Source organism: Salvelinus sp. IW2-2015, linkage group LG16 (genome assembly GCF_002910315.2).
Source record: "Salvelinus sp. IW2-2015 linkage group LG16, ASM291031v2, whole genome shotgun sequence".
NCBI lineage: Eukaryota > Metazoa > Chordata > Actinopteri > Salmoniformes > Salmonidae > Salvelinus > Salvelinus sp. IW2-2015.
Window position 1 is genome coordinate 10,307,910 of NC_036856.1, and position 19,100 is coordinate 10,327,009.

A 19,100-nucleotide genomic window follows, 5' to 3' on the forward strand; every position below is an offset into this window, starting at 1 on the left:
TTGAAGAGGCGCTGTTGTGCCATCTTCACTGCACTGTCTGTGTAAAGGGACCACTTCAGGTCGTCAAAGATGTGCAGGCCTGAAGAACTTGAAGTTGTGGCCTTTACTGTGGCCCCGGCGATGTGGATGGGGGCGTGCTCTCTCTGCTGTCTCCTGTAGTCCACGATCAGCTCCTTTGTTTTGTTGACGTTGCGGGAGAGGTTATTTTCCTGGCACTACTGTTCCAAGGCTCTCACCTCCTCCCTGTTGGCTGTCTCGTCATTTTTGGTAATTAGGCCTACCATTGTTGTGTCGTCAGCAAACTTGATGATTGAGTTGGAGACATGCGAGGCCACGCAGTCATGGGTGAACAAAGTACAGTAGGGGGCTGAGCACGCACCCCTGTGGAGTCCAGGACCCAGTTGCACAGGGAGGGGTTCAGACCCAGGGCCCTGAGTTTAGTGATGAGCTTGGAGGGCACTATGATGTTAATTTTCTAAATATCTGTGTAGTGAGTAAGCTAGTGTTCCTGTTTGTATGTTGACAATAAATGTTATTTATTGTGGGAAACTGGTGGGAAAAGTCCCTTAGGTTTAAAAATGTCAAAACTAGTCTTAGAACCCATAACAAAATAATACTGTATTAAAAAAAATATATATTATTAAATACATATAGCCAGAAATGACATATGATCAAAGTTTCAATAAAGAAATGTCAGTCAAATTGATTGGGTTAGTTTGTAACGTCACTTAAACGAGCCATTTTGTTCAGTACATCATCGCTGAGGAATTTGATTGTGGAGAAGATGGTGGAAACTGAGGTTTTGTTTGAAACTGCCAGTGAGACGGGTGAAGCTAATAGTACAGAAAGTGAGAATGAGTGGGTTACAGTGGCGAAGAAAAGGGGAAACGAGAAGGAAAGCTGTGGTGGGAAATAGGAAACCACTAGACTTGTTTTTAGTTGGGGTGAGGGTTTTGGATCAATGCTTCTTGGGAAATTCGTTTAACGTCTCGAGGAAAATCTGGAGTGTTTTGGAGGAAAGTGTGAAGTCGGCGAGAGTCACAAGAAGTGATCTTATTTAGATTTTTTGTGTGTCTGCCGAGCAGAATAAGTGTGTTTTAAGACTCCAAAATATATCAGAGTGGAAGGTTTCCTGTATAGATTTTCGTAGCCGGGCAACTATCAAGGGGATTATTTCTGGGGTGGCGCAAGAAATAAAGGCAGAGGATATTACCGAAGACACCGATGGAGTGGTTGGTGCACGTTGACTGACCTGTATGGTGGATGGAGAAAATATATTAACTTCATCCATGCTACTGTTCTTTGATGAAGAGTCTCTCCCTTCTCATATAAAGTTAGGATTCATGATTTTGTGCATAAGCTAGGATTCATGCTTTTTGTGCATAAGCCCCTTCAGTATCATAAATGTAAAAGATTTGGTCATGTGTCAAGTGTGTGCAGAAGGGAAGAGTATCATATGCCAGATGAAGTGAAATTATGCAACTGTGGAGGTGAACATGCACCTGAATTCCTGGAGTGCTCTGTTAGGGTGAAGGAGAATGAGGTGGCAAGGGTAAGGAGTGTTCAGCGTGTCTCTTATCTGGAGGGGGTGAGAAGATTGGAAGGAACGAGTGGCGGGGAAGAAACAATGTGTCACGCCCTGACCTTAGAGATCCTTTATTCTCTATCTTGGTTAGGTCGGGGTGTGACTAGGGTGAGCATTCTAGTTTCTTTATTTCTAGGTTGGCTTGGTATGGTTCCCAATCAGAGGCAGCTGTCTATCGTTGTCTCTGATTGGGGATCATATTTAGGCAGCCTTTTCCCACCTGTTTGTTGTGGGGTCTTGTTTTTGTGTAGTGCCTTTGAGCACTGCGTTTGCTTCACGTTTCGTTACGCTTTATTGTTTTTGTYAGTTTCATTTATTAAACATGTGGAACTCTACGCACGCTGCGCCTTGGTCCATTTATTCCAACGATCGTGACAGAAGATCCCACCACCCACGGACCAAGCAGCGTGCCCAGGAGGAGCAGTGATCCTGGGCCTGGGAGGAAAGCCAGGAGTGGAGGACATCCTGGACTTGGGACAAAATAATGGCAGGAGACAAAAGCCTGCCATGGAAGCAGGCGGAAGCAGCGAAGGAGGGACAGCGACGACACCGGGGTTTCGAAGAAGCAGCCTCAATTATTTTTTTGGGGGGGGGGCACATGGGGTGGTCGGCGACGCTGAGGGGTGAGTCAGAGACCATGGAGGAAGCGATGGATAGATTGAGAGAGAGTGAACGGAGGGGTGAGATAGAGACCTTCAAGGAGTGGTTGGCAAAATGTGAAGAGAGTGAAGCGGAAGAGCTGTTGGTTTGGCTGGAGAGGCAAGACAGTCGCCCTGAGGAGCGTGTTAGCCGTCCGATGCCACCTGTGTCAGCCCCCCGTATTCTACCTGAGGAGCGTGTCATCTGTCCGGTACCATCTGTGCCGGCTCCACGCACCAGGTCTCCAGTGCGCCTCCACAGCCCAGTACGTCCTGTGCCAGCTCTCCGCACTCGCTTTGAGGAGCGTGTTATCGTTCCGGTACAATGTGTGCCGGTTCTACGCACCGTGTCTCCAATACGCCTCCACAGCCCGGTGCGTCCTGTGCCAGCTCCCCGCACTTGCCGTGCGAAGGTTGTCATCTGTCCAGGACACGTTGTGCCAGCTCTACGCTCCGGACCTCCAGTGCGCCTCCACGGCCCAGTACGTCCTGTGCCGGTTCTACGCACCGTGTTTCCAGTGCGCCTCCACAGCCCAGTACGTCCTGTGCCGGTTCCACGCACCCGGCCTCCTGTGCGTCTCCTCATCCCGGTACGTCCTGTGCCGGCTCTACACACCAGGCCTCCAGTGCCGGCTCCCCAGCCCGGTACGTCCTGTGCCGGCTCCACGCTCCAGGCCTCCTGTGCATCCTGTGCCGGCTCCACGCACCAGGCCTCCAGTGACGGTCTGCAGTCCGGAGCCTCCAGCGATGGTTCCCAGTCCGGAGCCACCAGCGACGGATCCATGGCCCGGAGCCACCAGCGACGGATCCATGGCCCGTAGCCACCAGCGACGGATCCATGGCCCGGAGTCTCCAGCGACGGATCCATGGCCCGGAGTCTCCAGCGAGGGTTCCCAATCCGGAGCCTCCAATGACGATCCAAGGTCCGGAGCTCCCGACGACGTCCACGGACCGTAGCCTCCAGCGACGATCCACGGTCTGGTTCCTCCGCCGACGATCCACGGTCCAGTTCCTCCGGCGACGATCCCCGCACCAGAGCTGCCACCGAAGGGGTACTGTCACGCCCTGACCTTAGAGATCCTTTATTCTCTATTTTGGTTAGGTTGGGGTGTGACTAGGGTGGGCATTCTGGTTTCTTTATTTCTAGGTTGGCTTGGTATGGTTCCCAATCAGAGGCAGCTGTCTATCGTTGTCTCTGATTGGGGATCATATTTAGGCAGCCTTTTCCCACCTGTTTGTTGTGGGATCTTGTTTTTGTGTAGTGCCTTTGAGCACTGCGTTTGTGTCACGTTTCGTTACTCTTTATTGTTTTTGTGAGTTTCATTTATTAAACATGTGGAACTCTACATACGCTGCGCCTTGGTCCATTTATTCCAACGATCGTGACACAATGGTAGTAGAGCTACCACGACCAGAGTTCTTATCAACTGAGGGACAGTGAAATTATATATTTTTAAAAGGTGGACTTTGTATTATTTATTGCAATGGGCATAAACTGTACAGCACACGTGGAGAAGTCTAAGAAAATTGAAATCATTGTGAATGCCACTGAACGTTTTTTGGTCTTTGTGGTTTCACAGCCGAGTCCATGCAAGAATTCCTGTCGGTGAATGTACCACCATCACAGGCCCCTGAGCCTGTGTAGGGATGTATTTTGGAGTGGACTGTGATTGAAGAAGTGGGACGGGTTTTCTTAGTTGGTGTTTTATTTTGTATGATGACGTTTTCCCCCTTTCCCGCAATATGTTTGTAGTTTCTTATTCAACACCCCGTCCAGCTGGTGGCGGTAATGCACCATTAACATTGGATCCCAACCGCCGTTAACCCCGATGGAAGAAGAAGTACGTCATCGCTGTGCGTCATTGTCACGAAAGGGGGGCTGGCAGATGCCTTTTCGAAACAACAATAACCTGTTGTCGCTCAGGTACGACCCTTTTCTTTTCACAAACATATATATATATATATATTTTACATTGGTTAATAGAGTCAATTGCCACGAATTCAGACTCTGTGAAATCTTTAATTGGTTCATCTTTGCTAGCTAACTTTAGCTTAGTAGCTAGCTAACTTCTATAGCTAAACAGCGCGTTATGCAAGTTGGCCAGCCGTTGTATTTATATGTTGGGTAAATACAGAACTCGTGTGACTCAGGTATCTAACGTTTGGCTTAGCTTGTTAACGTTATCATGCTATAGTTGACATGGAGAGCTTCTAGCTATATCAACTAGCCAGTGTGTAACATGTCATTGCTAGCTAAGATGGCTAGCTGCTTCTAGCTATATCATCTAGCCATTGTGTAACATCATGCCATTGCTAGCCGATTACATGTTTACATTTTAGCAGATGCTCTTATCTAGACCGACTTAGCCTCGTATGAATGTACATCAATGAGTGGATACATTTTTGTACCGTTTCGTACTGGTCCCCCGTCAGACTCGAACCCACAACCCTGGCATTGCAAGTGCCATGCTCTACCAACTGAGCCACAAACACCGTGACGTTGCCAGATGCCTAACTATGGGCGCATTCGTAAATTCACTCTGGCTATCTTCTCCGATTTCAGAGCACTCTCGTCTGAGTGTGCCAGAGCGCAGAATAACTTATGAATTTATGAACGCTCAACACTCGTTGAATATGGCCGATGTGTACATTCTTTAAAAAAAAAAGTGTAATTAAATGGTTGCCAACTGCAGAGTTAATCACCAACGCTCTGGATAACATGAAAACAACCTAATCCGCTCTACTAGGACGAGTAAAATAGTCAGTGAGGTGTTCTCTCATTTGTGTCTGGATGTAGCAAACAAGCTCGCCAACGTTAGCCAGTTAGCTTGGGTGCTTGACTGCGGTTGAGGTCAGAACGATCGGATCAACCCTACTCCTAGCTTGCTAACGTAAACTCACCCCATTCCGTACAAATGTGCACAACCGCAACATTCATACGAGGCTACAAAGAAAACTAATGGGACTGTAGCGACTGTGTTGACTTCAAAATCGGGGGTGTGAACTACGTTTCTATTCAAGCGTTGATCGACATGGTAATGGCTCTATAGTATTGGAGAAAAGTTGAAAAAACGGACCCTCCGTTACATCGTGACGTGTCATGTCTTAACGTACAGCATGCATAAAGCAACTATTTCTGTCTTACAATCTCTCCACCAGGTGCAGCACTTCTCTCATGTTTAAAAACAAGAAATGGACAGTGACGGGGTAAGGGGGGATACCCGGTAATTTTTTGCGTCATCATTGCATGCAATCATCACTCTCAAAGCCGCTGTTTACTTCTAAGATCACTTTAGCACCGCCCTAAAAACCCGACTCAAATTCGACAAACCTTCAAATAGATATGTAATGACACATTATATAAACTCTTTATAGTGTTTTATTTACATTTTAGAGGCGATAAGTTGGACAAATCGAGTGAAAAAAAGCAATTTTCCCACACGTCTCTCCTTCTCACTATCACGCATTAGTTTCACTTCCCCACCCGCCATTTTTTTAAAGACCCGACGGAGCTCATTGCCTTGTTGAATTATGCAGAAACGGGCAGCGTGGGGGTCATGTAATTAATTCTGTTGGAAAGGGGAGAAATTGTGCTTTACAATGGTATTGACATTACAGTTGATCTGGAAGTATTACGTTTTTGGGGCGCTAAAATAAGGTCAATTGTACGGACCAAGGCGATGTACAAAAGTGAGTGAGTTTACGTTACTTCCAGACAAATAAGAGAACATCTCACTCTGACCATTTTACTCGCCCTAGCAGTGCTGGTTGGACTGTTTTCGTGTTATCCAGAGCGTTGGCGACTAACTGCGCTGCTGGCAACAATTTTATTATGCCTTTTTGCCGTTTACTGACACCAGCCATAATCAACTGGTGTTGAGCGTTCGTAAATGCATCACTTATTCTGCACTCTCGCATACTCAGATGAGTGTTCTGAAATCGGAGCAGATAGCCATAGTGACCCTATTGTTCGTAAATTCACTCTGGAGTGCCAGAGAGCGCTTGTAAACTCTCTGAGCGTTTCACACTCTGAACGCTCTGGCCGAGGAGTAGGGTTGATCGGAGTGTTCTGACCTCACAACGGCAGTCAAGCACCCAAGCTAACTGGCCAAGTGGTTAGAGCGTTGGGCCAAAATCAAATCAAACTTTATTTGCCACATATGCCAAATACAACTAGTGTAGATTTTACCTTGAAATGCTTACTTACAAGCCCTTAACTTCTCTAGGGTAGGGGGCAGCATTCAGAATTTTGGATGAAAAGCATGCCCAAATTAAACTGCCTGCTACTCGGTCCCAGAAGATGTGATAGGCATATAACTGGTAGATTTTGATAGAAAACACTCWAAAGTTTCCAAAACTGTTAAAATAGTGTCTGTGCGTATAACAGAACTGATTTGGCAGGCGAAAACCTGAGAAATCCATGCAGGAAGTTTTTGTTGTTGTTGGTTTTGTAGTTTTCTATTCAATGCCATTACAGTATCCATTGACTTAGGACTCAAATTGCAGTTCCTATGCCTTCCACTAGATGTCAACAGTCTTTAGAAATTGTTTCAGGCTTGTATTCTGAAAAATGAGGGAGTAAGAGCAGTCTGAATGAGTGAACCCTGCTGTGTCACAGAGCTTTTTCATGCGCGCGACCGAGAGAGTGCCTTTCATGTTTACCTTTTATATTGACGACGTTATTGTCCGGTTGAAATATTATAGATTATTTAGGCTAAAAACAACCTGAGGATTGAATATAAACATCGTTTGACATGTTTCTATGAACTTTACGGATACAATTTGGATTTTTTGTCTGCCTGTTGTGACTGCGTTTGAGCCTGTGGATTACTGAAGAAAACGCTCAAACAAAACTGAGGTTTTTGGATATAAAGAGAGACTTTATCGAACAAAAGGAACATTTATTGAGTAAATGAATGTCTTCTGAGTGCAACCATATGAAGATCATCAAAGGTAAGGGATTAATTTTATCTCTATGACTTGTGTAACTCTTCTACTTGGCTCGTTACTGTTTGTAATGATTTGTCTGCTGGGCTATGTTCTAAAATAATCGTACGGTATGCTTTCGCCATAAAGCATTTTAAAAATCTGACACTGGTTGGATTCACAAGAAGTTAATCTTTAAACCTATGTAAAATATGTTTTGTTTTCTGAATTTTTATAATGACTATTTCTGTATTTGAATTTGGCGCTCTGCAATCTCACTGGATGTTGGCCAGGTGGAACGCTAGCGTCCCACATACCCTATTAACCAACAGTGCAGTTCAAGAAGAAGAAAATATTTACTAAGTAGGCTAAAATAAAAAGTAACACAATAAGAATAACGATGCTACATACAGGGGGCACCGGTACCGAGTCAGTGTGCGGGGGTACAGGCTAGTTGAGGTAATCTGTACATGTAGGTGGGGGTGAAGTGACTATCCATAGGTAACAACCAAACAGTGAGTAGCAGCAGTGTACAAAAGGGGGGAGGGTCGTCAATGTAACTTGTCCGGTGGCGATTTTATGAATTGTTCAGCAGTCTTATGGCTTGGGGGTAGAAGCTGTTGAGAAGCCTTTTGGTTCTAGACTTGGCACTCCGGTACCGCTTGCTGTGCGGTAGCAGAGAAAACAGTCTATAACTTGGGTGACTGGAGTCTCTGACAATTTTATGGGGCGACAGCGTAGCCTAGTGGTTAGAGTGTTGGACTAGTAACTGAAAGTTTGCAAGATTGAATCCCCGAGCTGACAAGGTACAAATCTGTCGTTCTGCCCCTGAACAAGGCAGTTAACCCACTGTTCCTAGGCAGTCATTGAAAATAAGAATTTGTTCTTAACTGACTTGCCTGGTAAAATAAAATAAAAATATTGGTCCAGGAAGCTTGGCCCCAGTGATGTACTGGGTGGTTCAGAGGAAAGCCCATAAAACTACCCTCTGTGTAGCGCCTTTACGGTCAGATGCCAAGCAGTTGCAATACCAGGCGGTGACGCAACCGGTCAGGATGCCCTTGATGTAGAAACATTTGAGGATCTGGGGACCCATGCCAAATCTTTTCAGTCTCCTGAGGGGGGAAAAGGTTTTGTCGTGCCCTCTTCATGACTGTCTTGGTATGTTTGGACCATGATAGTTCGTTGGTGATGTGGACACCAAGGAACTTGAAACTCTCGACCTGCTCCACTGCAGCCCCGTCGATGTTAATGTTCGGCCCGCCTTTTCCTGTAGTCCACGATCAGCTCCTTTGTCTTGCTCACATTGATGGAGAGGTTGTTGTCCTGGCACCACACTGCCAGTTCTCTGACCTCCCTATAGGCCGTCTCATTGTTGTTGGTGATCAGGCCTACCACTGTTGTGTCGTCAGCAAACTTAATGACGGTGTTGGTCGCGTTTGGCCATGCAGTCGTGGGTGAACAGGGAATACAGGAGGGAACTAAGTACACACCCCTGAGGGGCCCCAGTGTTAAGGATCAGCGTGGCAGACGTGTTGCTGCCTACTCTTACCACCTGGGGGCGGCCCGTCAGGAAGTCCAGGATCCAGTTGCAGAGGGAGGTGTTTAGTCCCAGAGTCCTTAGCTTAGTGATGAGCTTCGTGGGCACTATGGTGTTGAATGCTGAGCTGTAATCAATGAACAGCATTCTCAAATAGGTGTTCCTTTTGTCCAGGTGAGAAAGGGCAGTGTGGAGTGCGGTTGAGATTGCGTCATCTGTGGATCTTTTGGGGCGGTATGCGAATTGGAGTCGGTCTAGGGTGTCCGGGAGGATGCTGTTGATGTGAGCCATGACCAGCCTTTCAAAGCACTTCATGGCTACCGATGTGAGTGCCACGGGTCGGTAATCATTTAGGCAGGTTCTTCGCTTCCTTGGGCACAGGGACTATGGTGGTCTGCTTGAAACATGTTGGCATTACAGACTAGGTCAGGGAGAGGTTGAAAATGTCAGTGAAGACACTTGACAGTTGGTCCGTGCATGCTTTGAGTACACGTCCTGGTATTCCATCTGGCCCAGCGGCTTTGTGAATATTGACCTGTAAAGGTTTTGTTCACATCGGCTACCAAGAGTGTTATCACACAGTCATCCAGAACAGCTGTTGCTCTCATGCATGCTTCAGTGTTGCTTGCCTCGAAGCGAGCATAAAAGGCATTTAGCTCGTCTGGTAGGCTCGCATCACTGGGCAGCTCGCGTCTGGGTTTCCCTTTGTAGTCCGTAATAGTTTTCAAGTGCTGCCACATCCGACGAGCGTCAGAGCCGGTGTAGTAGAATTCAATTTTAATCCTGTATTGACGCTTTTCTTGTTTGATGGTATGTCTGAGGGCATAGTGTGATTTCTTATAAGCGTCCGGATTAGTCTCCCACTCCTTGAAAGCGGCTGCTCTAGCATTTAGCTCGATGCGGATGCTGCATGTAATCCATGGCTTCTGGTTGGAAGCTTATCATAAGGTACTCTACCTCAGGCGAGCAATACCTCGAGACTTCTTTAATATTAGACATCGCGCACCAGCTGTTATTGACAAAAAGACACACACCCCCACCCCTCGTCTTACCAGAGGTAGCGTCTCTGTTTTGCCGGTGCATGGAAAATCCRGCTAGCTCTATGTTGTCCGTATCTTTGTTCAGCCACGTCTCGGTGAAACATAAGATGTTACAGTTTTTAATGTCCCGTTGGTAGGATAATCTTAATAGTAGGTCATCAATTTTATTTTCCAATTATTGCACGTTAACAAGAATGGAAGGCATTGGGAGTTTACTCGCTCGCCTCCTGATTCTCAGAAGGATCCCCGATCTGCGTCCCCTTTTCCGGCGTCTTCACGCAAAAAGTGTGGATCTGGGCCTGTTCCAATGAAAGCAGGATATCCTTCTCGTCAGACCCGTTAGAGGAAAAAGTTTCTTCCAGTCCGCGGTGAGTACTCGCTTTTCTGATGTCCAGAAGTTCTTTTCGGTCATAAGAGACGGTAGCAGCAACATTATGTACACAAAACTAAAAAAAAATATAAAAAAATAGCACAATTGGTTGGGAGAATGTGAAACTTCAGCCATGTTCTTCGGTGCCATTTTGCCATTTTTGGGAAAGGTTACTGGATCGAATCGCCGAGCTGACAAGGTAAAAATATGTTGTTCTGCCTCTGAGCAAGGCAGTTAACCCACTGTTCCCCGGGCCCCGAAGACGTTGATGTCGATTTAAGGCATCCCCCGCACCTCTCTGAGGTTAAATGCAGAAGACACATTTCAGGTGAATACATTGTTGGACAACTGACTAGGTATCCCCCTTTCCTTTTCCCAAAGTTGGCTAGCTAGCTACTGGGGGTGCATTCGTAAATTCACTCTGGCTATCTATTCCGATTTCAGAGCATTTTTGTCTGTGTCAATTCGATGGTGAGTCAACTTGCCACCTAGTTTGGTTTATGATAGAATGGCTCTATGTATAGTTAGGTTGTTCGTCGAAAACATAATGTCAAAATAATACATTGATTCTGTCAGCTGAAGAATAGGCCTAGTCTTAGGGATGCCGAAGAAGTTCCAGGGTGAGAACTCCAAGGCGGTCACTGCCAAGGTCCGCAAGGCAGAGGCCAAAGCAGTGGAAGACGCCCGCAAGAAGAAGGAGCTGGAGGATGCACTATGGCAGGAGAACGACAAACATGTCCTGAAGAAAGAACAGAGGAAGGTGAGACCTTTCGCACTCCGTTTCTTATTCTCACATGGGGTCAAATAGTCTGCAGTAGTATTATATTGGGCTATATCACAATCCAGTATCTGGCTATGTATGTACAGACACCACACTCTAGAATTGACTGAATGTTGAAGTGGGCCTGATCATTTAGGCTTGACTTTAAATGTCCCCTCTCTGAACCTGCAGGATGACAAGGAGAAAAAGCGCCTTGAGGCCCTGGAGCGAAAGAAGGAGAACCAGCGGCTCTTAGATGAGGAGGCTGCAAAGATTAAGGGCAAGGCCAAGGAGGCTGCTGCTGCTGCTGTGGTGGCAGGCAAAGTGACTCGGGCCCAGATTGAGGAGACGCTGCGCGTCGAGCAGCAGCTACAACAGCAGGAGCAACCTAAAGAGAAAGGCAATGACCTCACCAATATACCTTCAATCATTAACCAGGCTCTCTTTCCTCTCCGGGTTCTGTTCTATTCTCATGGTCTCCCTCTCCTATGTTCGTGTCCACAGAGAAGAGCCACCTGGAGACGCCCCTGGAGGAGAATGTGAATCGCATCATTCCTGAGGAAGGTGTTGTGGAGGCTAGAACCATAGAGGATGCCATTGCCATGCTCAGGTACAGAATACTGTATAGCATAACCTCTCAATGTTGCTTTTGTAGGGGGTAACAATGTTAAGATTACAGGTGAGAACCAGGGGAGCCTTTCCATTGGTGTACCATACCGTTATCAACAAAGTGGGTTTGGTGCGCCTTCAGAAAGTCTTAACAATTCTTGGCTTTTTTTCACATATTGTTGTTAGTCTAAATTTAAAATGTATTGGATTGAGATTTTGTGTCACTGATCTACACACCCCATCACGTCGAAGTGGAATTGTGTTTTTAGAAATGTTTACAAATTCATTAAAAATGAAAATCTGAAATGTCTTGAGTCAATACGTATTCAACCCTTTTGTTATGGCAAGTCTAAGTAAGTTCAGGAGTAAAAATGTGTTTAATAAGTCATAATTTGCATGGACTCACTGTATGCAATAATAGTGTTTAAAATTATTTTTAAATGACAACCCAATCTCTATACCCCACACAGATACAATTATCTGTAAGGTCCCTCAGTCGAGCAATGAATTTCAAGCACAGATTCAAGCACAAAGAACAGGGAGGTTTTCCAATGTTTCGCAAAGAAGGGCACCTATTGGTAGTTGACATTTAATATCTCTTTGAGAAAGGTGAAGTTATTAATTACACTTTGGATGGTGTATCAATGCACCCAGTCACTACAAAGATACAGGAACCCTTCCTAACTCGGTTGCCGGAGAAGAAGGAAACCGCTCAGGGATTTCACCATGAGGCCAATGGTGATTTTAAAACCATTAGTTTAATGGCTGTGATGAGAGGTAATTGACGATGAATCAACATTGTAGTTACTCCACAATACTAACCCAAATTAAAGCGTGAAAAGACGTAAGCCTGTACAGATGACAAAATATTCCAAAACATGCATCCTGTTTGCAATAAGGCATTAAAGAAATTAACTTTTTGTCCTGAATACAAAGTGTTTTGTTTGGGGAAAATCAACAAATTCACCTTTTCAGCAGGACAATTACTTAAAACCCAAGGCCAAATATACACTGCAGTGGCTTACCAAGACGACATTGAATGTTCTTGAGTGGCCTAGTTACAGTTTTGACTTAAATTGGCTTGGAAGTCTATGGAAAGACTTAAATGTCTGTCTAGCAATGATCAACAACCAACTTGACAGAGCTTGAACAATTTTTTAAAAGAATAATGGGCAAATGTTTTGCAATCCAGCTGTGCAAAGCTCTTAGACTTTCTTCCACTTTGACAGAGTATTTTGTGTAGATTGTAAACAAAAAATGTAAATGGAATCCATTTTAATCCTACTTTGTAACACAACAAAATGTGGAAAAAGTCAACGGGTGAGAATACTTTCTGAAGGCACTGTATAACATCAGTTACTTCTCATACTCTAGGCTATATACAAGAAGATGAAGCAGGCATGGCAGGTTTCATAAGTATGAGGGTCCATAGAGTAGCTAAAGTGAGAGAAGTCGAGAGCCAAATTTCAACCCGTCCTCTTGTGTGTTTCTTTCCCAGCACGGCTGAAGAGCTCGACCGCCACCCAGAGCGCAGGGTGAAGGCAGCGTTCGCTGCGTTCGAGGATCTGAACATGCCCCTTCTTAAAAAAGAGAACCCCAACATGCGGCTGTCGCAGCTCAAGCAACAGCTGAAAAAGGAGTGGATGAAGTCGCCAGAGAACCCCTTGAACCAGCGCTTTGCCAACTACAACACAAAGTGAACCAACTCCAGCAGCAGCTAATACAAAACTGTCTACTTATGCACATTGGACCTTACAATGMAAGATGCCACCAACCTATAATTATTCCCCCATTTATGAATGTGTTGCTGGAAAAGCTGCACTCATTTCCTAGGAAGGACCTCCGATGCAAGGAATGACCTTGGGACTTCCGCTTGTTACGTTCCGATTTGACAAGGAAAAGCAAACCCCCTCCCCCAACCAATGTTCCTGATGATTTTACTTTACTGTGCATGTCCACTTGTGAAGCATCTCGGCAGTTTATGGATTTTATTCCCACMGTCAGTTTTTGGCACTTATGTTGAAAAGGGATTAAAGTCATTTATTTCAGTTCACAATACACTAACATATCTAATTCTTTCTGAGAATGAGACTACAGGTATGTGATCTGCACTCTTGCCTATCGTAGTCGCCTCCATTAACCCCCGATGACGATAATAATAACCCACATAAGAAAATATCACGACCAGAGCCAGTTGTTGACTTGTAAGAATACTGGCTTGTTATGAACTGCCATTTTGAGCACCACTGGAAATGACAACCCCTTTCCCTATGATAAAGTGTCATGTGGCACCTGTTCCCCATCCTAACAAGGCCTTATTAGGTGCACCTACTCAATACATCAATACTGTTGTTGCTAATCCTGGTATCATGCAGTATTCAGACCTAATATTGCATCTGCTTTCAGGTTACATTGAATTGCATGGAGATTATCGCTTTTTTGTAAGTGAAATTTGAAAAGACTACAAAAAAATATTTCAAATTCATGTAAATCTAAATACCCCCCCCCCCCAAAAAAATGTAATGCGGGTTTACGTAACATTTTCTCACCTTCATGTTTTCGAAAGTTTATGTAGAAAGGCCGTCTCATTTATTGAAAGCATACAGCTCACCACATCTCTTGTCAGTCGTGTTTTAGGAGCTGCAGCTAAGAAGTGTCTCCTAACACCCACCACTTCTGTTTCAACAGCACAATCATTTAGCACAAGTGGGTTTTTAAAATTCACTGCATTTTGATCTACACTCATTTCGCCACTTAAATAGACTTTCAGCCGTGTGCATGCCTTACATTAGTGCTCGTTTTCAGCCAGGTTTCCATCTGAAGAGGATACTGAAAGTGTTAAGCTGTGTTCTGGTTCTCTGTCCTTCTCCTCCCCAAGTCCAGACAGGCATTTACTGCACTGCTGGAGCTAGAAACAAGTCATCTGTACGCGACTAAACTCTGATTTGAAGTGCACACATGTTCACTCCCTTACATAGATTTAAAATGAATAGACTGGTGTAAGGAATACGTGCACAAATCCAGTGCTTTTAAACACATGGAGTCAACAAGTGCACACTTACAGTAAAAAGGAAGGGAATTGGAATTCATCTTTTTGTTCCCAGTGGCTCCTGAATTTGACTCTCATGCTATGCCACTGGATGACACTCAGTAGACTACGCTCACATCCTCATCCATTTAGTTAATTGCTGATCTATAAGATATCTTATCAATTTTATATTTATAAGGTGGAATCGACTGTTGGCATTTATACAAGAATACAGTATTGTGTAGGCATGCCTTTTACTCTGCTACAATACTGTTATAGATGCCAATACCATACAGGTGTAAGAAGTTACTGTGGAATATATATATAGTCAAAACCCTCTTATCTAAGTAAATCTGCATAGGTAGAGTTCCTTTTTAGTTCAAATGACAGTTGTAACTGAGAGGARGACCAATAAATATCATTACCATATTTGCTGTTAAATCAACTGTCTTTTTGTTTTTAATTTATGCCACATTTATATTACAATTCACTTGAACACAATATACATTGACCTTTGAAGCTCGGCAACTATTTATTTGGCTTATAACAGTGTCCTGTGCTGCCTTTCTTTACAATGTTTTTTTAAAGCACAGCAACATTCAAACAGTAGCCTGCTGACCAAGCACGCAGTGGTCTTTGTAACTTTGCCTGCCACCAGTTTGAAAGAGCGTAACGATGTATTACTAACAGGAAATGTTTATAGCTTCACCTCAATGGCYTTTTGAAAGTAGCTGGGTGTCAGAATTAATGATAGTTTAATTATACTGAACAAAAATATAAATGCAACAATTTCAAAGATTTTACTGAGTTAGAGTTCATATAAGGAAATTAGTCAATTGAAATAAATGTATTAGGCCCTAATCTATGGAATTCACATGACTGGGAATACAGATATGCATTTGTTGGTCACAGATACCTTAAAAAAAGGTAGGGGCATGGCTCAGAAAACCAGTCAGTATCTAGTGTGACCACCATTTACCTTAAACAACATGACACATCTCTTTCGCATAAAGTTGATCAGGCTGTTGATTGTGGCCTGTGGAATGTTGTCCCACTCTTCAATGGCTGTGCGGAGTTGCTGGATTTTGGTGGGAACTAGAACAAGCTGTCGATCCAGAGCATCCAAAACATACTCAATGGGTGACATGTCTGGTGAGTATGCAGGCCATGGAAGAACTGGGACATTTTCAGCTTCCAGGAATTGTGCACAGATTGTTGCGACATGGAGCTGTGCATTATCATGCTGAAACATGAGGTGATGGCGGCAGATGAATGGCACGAAATCTGGCCCTCATGATCTTGTCACTTTATCTCTGTGCAGTCAAATTGCCATTGATAAAATGCAACTATGTTRGTTGTCTGTAGCTTATGCCTGCCCATACCATAACCCCGCCTCCACCATGSGGTACTCGGTTCACGACGTTGACATCAAACCGCTCGCCCACACGATGCCATACATGTGGTCTGCGGTTGTGAGGCCGGTTAGACGTACTGCCAAATTCTCTAAAACGACATCGGAGGRGGCTTATGGTAGAGAAATTAACATTCAATTCTCTGGCAACAGCTCTGGTGGACATTCCTGCAGTCAGCATGCCAATTGCACGCTCCCCCAAAACTTGAGACATCTGTGGCATTGTGCTGTGTGACAAAAGTGCACATTTTAGAGTGGCCTTTTATTGTCCCCAGCACAATGTGCATCAGTGTAATGATTATGCTGTTTAATCGGCTTCTTCATATGCCACACCTTTTAGAGAAATAAGCTTTTTGTGTGTATGGAACATTTTATTTTTTATTTCAGCTCATGAAACATGGGACCAACACTTTACATGTTGCGTTTATATTTTTGTTCAGTTTATATATGATTGTTCATTCAAATGTCATAACTCCACATGTTTTTGAACCTTCAGAGTCGCTCTTGGTTGGTGAGAGACAATCCCTGGTATCCAATGTGATTAAGCCCTCAACTATAGTAAATAATTACATGAAGCGTAATATAACACTTTTATTAAGCCTATAGGTTTAATTATGTATACATAAGTAAATGGCCTAATGACCACATTAAGCACTGTATGTTGTCAAATGCGTTATTAAATCCAATGTTTTATGATTACTTGCTATGGCAAAAGCCAATGTCACTTTTGGACAATAGGCTGATGCAAGTGCTATAATTTATGACAACTGAATATACGATAGACACTTAATTAATAGCTGTATATAATAGCTGTATATAGGCTATTATTCTCTAAAACAATGCCAGGCAGCGAGTGCTGGYTATGGGAACCTTTTACCACAAAAATGTTGAAGTGTCCCAACCACCCCTTAAATGGGGAAGTTGGTTTGGAGCAGAAAGCTTGGATTGCTATTACAAACCTAAAAACWTCCCCTGTTTATGATTCAAGAATGAATGACAACCTGTGTGTCAGGAGGGTATATAACATACATTGAGAACAACAAGTCAGTTGTCTAGWGTGTGACAGATCTAATGTGATGTATTATGTTCAGGTGATCTCACTCACGTGCAGATTAAAGAAACTTTGGCCCCTTCTCAGTTTATCTTTATGATTCCACGCATATTATTTCTTCAACTCTTTCTCAAGCGTATTMGAGAAGAAGACCCAAGGTCCTACACGAGACCTTTTTCTCCAATGCGTTTTTAAAAGGAGAGAGGATGCAAGGAAAGATGAATGAGAAAGAGGCTTTGTATGTTCCTTGTGGCGGAGGAGATAAGAGGCTCTGTGTAGGCTTTTGAACGACGAAACATCAATGACAAGTTTCTCTGACCCCTAATTGACTATTCTGCTTTGAAAGCACCGACCGACTCCCCATACAACCAACTGTTCTTTTAGCTATCTATGGACCTGCTTTGAGTCCATTTATGTATGTGTGAAGTGTGAATTGGTCCTTATTGCTTAGATCTGATGTCACATCATTTTCTGTATCCCACACAGACCTAATGCTTTGTCCCCCATTGCATTTGCATGCCAGGCCTTTAATAAGCCCAGCAGCTGCCCTTTCTTCAGTTTGAATCCTAATGATCACTTTCAAAGGAAAGCGGCCCTATCTCAAGTGTTGAGCACTAGGAAGTCTGCTGTCTGGCTCCCACTTCAAAAGCCTTTCGAGCGGTGCCCTGCCCCGGCACTGGCCAAGATCACCTCCAAGTTGTGTGTGGCTTTCTACAAGGAGAGTGAGAGAAACGTATCTGAAGGAATAAGGTAAGAGTCTCTGGGCTACGGGGGTCTAGTCAGTTATTTCTRATGCTTTGTGTCGATAGAGCAGAGAAAAGTAATAAATGGGAGATTTTTTCTCCCTAAAGTCATACAATTGACACATTTGTTAAGCAAGCAAAGAGAGGGTCTGATAGCTGTTCAGTTTAAATGCACAATATTGTGAACTGCATTTAACCAGCTCCTTGTGGAGTTTCTTGAATATTATGTAGTCGTTTGATAAATTAGGCTAGGTTTCTTGTCCCGGGGGCAAGTATCTGCGGTGCATTAGGACACTGTTAGACGGAAATGTAAAATCAATTGAATAATATGTGATTCTAATAATTTTCTAAAATAAGTAGTACTGTGGATGTTTTACCATCACCACATTCTACAAGCTCAGTTGGAAAATACACAAGGCTAAATAATGACAAAGGTTAGCGTACACACAAAGGTTTTTGATATAGTGTATTCAACATTGATAACCCAGTTATGGTTGACAATATAGGTTTATATATATTTATATATCCCTGTTTGAGGAAGATTCCTATCAGAGGGGCTCATCTGGTTTTGACAGGAGCTCTCCAGTCTCACTTTGGGAGACAGTTATACACAGGTCTCCTAAAAATGTTTTATCTGTTAGAAGTCCTATGTTTGATTTGGATCTTTGTTAGCTTTTGCCGTAAAATGTAGAGCATGTAGTTCACTTAAAATTATGTCTTATTGATCAGATACTTTACAGCTTTTAAGAGGGAGTAGTGTCAATATCTTTGTATAGTATTCCTTCATGTTTTCTCTGCTTTCTTACAGATTATTTGTGTGTGAAACCAGCGCTCTTTTAGCTGGATGACTGTAATACACCATGAATATGGATGCYGCAACCTGAATAACCTGATGAAATAGGTTATTAATAATATTATGGACTGAATCTGATTTTTTTTTCTTCAATAATGATCAACAATGCATTGGCTATTGCACATGGTTATACCAACGTAAGCAGTCGGGGTGAAAATGCGAAACATTTTCATTTGAATCTGGATTCCTTCCTAGCAAAGTCTTTGCAGTTCATCAATGTAAACAGTGTTACAAGTGACAAGATTTTCCCATTAAGTTGCCAGCATTACCGTTTTTTCAAAATTCATAAACAATTCTTAGTTAACTAACAAAAACTAAATGTTGATTAAAAAGACAGTTAAAAACAACTAAATATAAATTAACATTAAGTTAAGCTGCCATCGGATTCCGGGGCATCCCCCAAGTCGGTGCTACACATTGGTAGTACGGAGGAGTAGCTAGTCAGCTACTTACAGAGTCCATAAGGAGAGGCTGAGGACGTCGGGGACAGCGAGGTGTGGTAAAGGCTCCAGACCGGTCTCTGACTGACTCTGATATGACCACCGA

The 19,100-nt window shown here is 43.8% G+C and overlaps 2 protein-coding genes across 7 annotated transcripts in view; both read left to right on the forward strand.

The window, feature by feature from the left end:
• The window catches only part of LOC111975565 (KN motif and ankyrin repeat domain-containing protein 3), a 381,145-nt gene that overhangs the window by 95,517 nt on the left and 266,528 nt on the right, over nt 1-19,100 (forward strand). The window lies entirely within an intron of this gene.
• LOC111975547 (coiled-coil domain-containing protein 124) lies at nt 4,039-14,937 on the forward strand. 6 transcript variants are annotated; one of them, XM_070447512.1, is made up of 7 exons: nt 4,059-4,147; nt 9,968-10,097; nt 10,330-10,427; nt 10,676-10,859; nt 11,052-11,259; nt 11,364-11,469; nt 12,967-14,937. In XM_070447512.1, exons 4-7 carry the CDS (start codon nt 10,701-10,703, stop codon nt 13,166-13,168), a joined length of 675 nt encoding a protein of 224 aa, XP_070303613.1. In that variant the 5' UTR covers nt 4,059-4,147; nt 9,968-10,097; nt 10,330-10,427; nt 10,676-10,700; the 3' UTR covers nt 13,169-14,937. The 6 variants fall into 6 exon arrangements, with proteins under 6 accessions (XP_023859647.1, XP_070303613.1, XP_070303614.1 ...); XM_070447513.1 differs by lacking the exon at nt 10,330-10,427; XM_024003881.2 differs by lacking the exons at nt 9,968-10,097; nt 10,330-10,427 and adding an exon at nt 5,383-5,447 and having other exon boundaries at nt 4,068-4,147.

Bases quoted from the DNA above. Each gene is read 5' to 3' on its own strand.
- LOC111975547 (XM_024003879.1), top strand. From the start codon at position 10,701: ATGCCGAAGAAGTTCCAGGGTGAGAACTCCAAGGCGGTCACTGCCAAG. The intron at 10,860-11,051 runs GTGAGACCTTTC...CTGAACCTGCAG, and splicing joins TGAAGAAAGAACAGAGGAAG to GATGACAAGGAGAAAAAGCG. The intron at 11,470-12,966 runs GTACAGAATACT...TTTCTTTCCCAG, and splicing joins GATGCCATTGCCATGCTCAG to CACGGCTGAAGAGCTCGACC.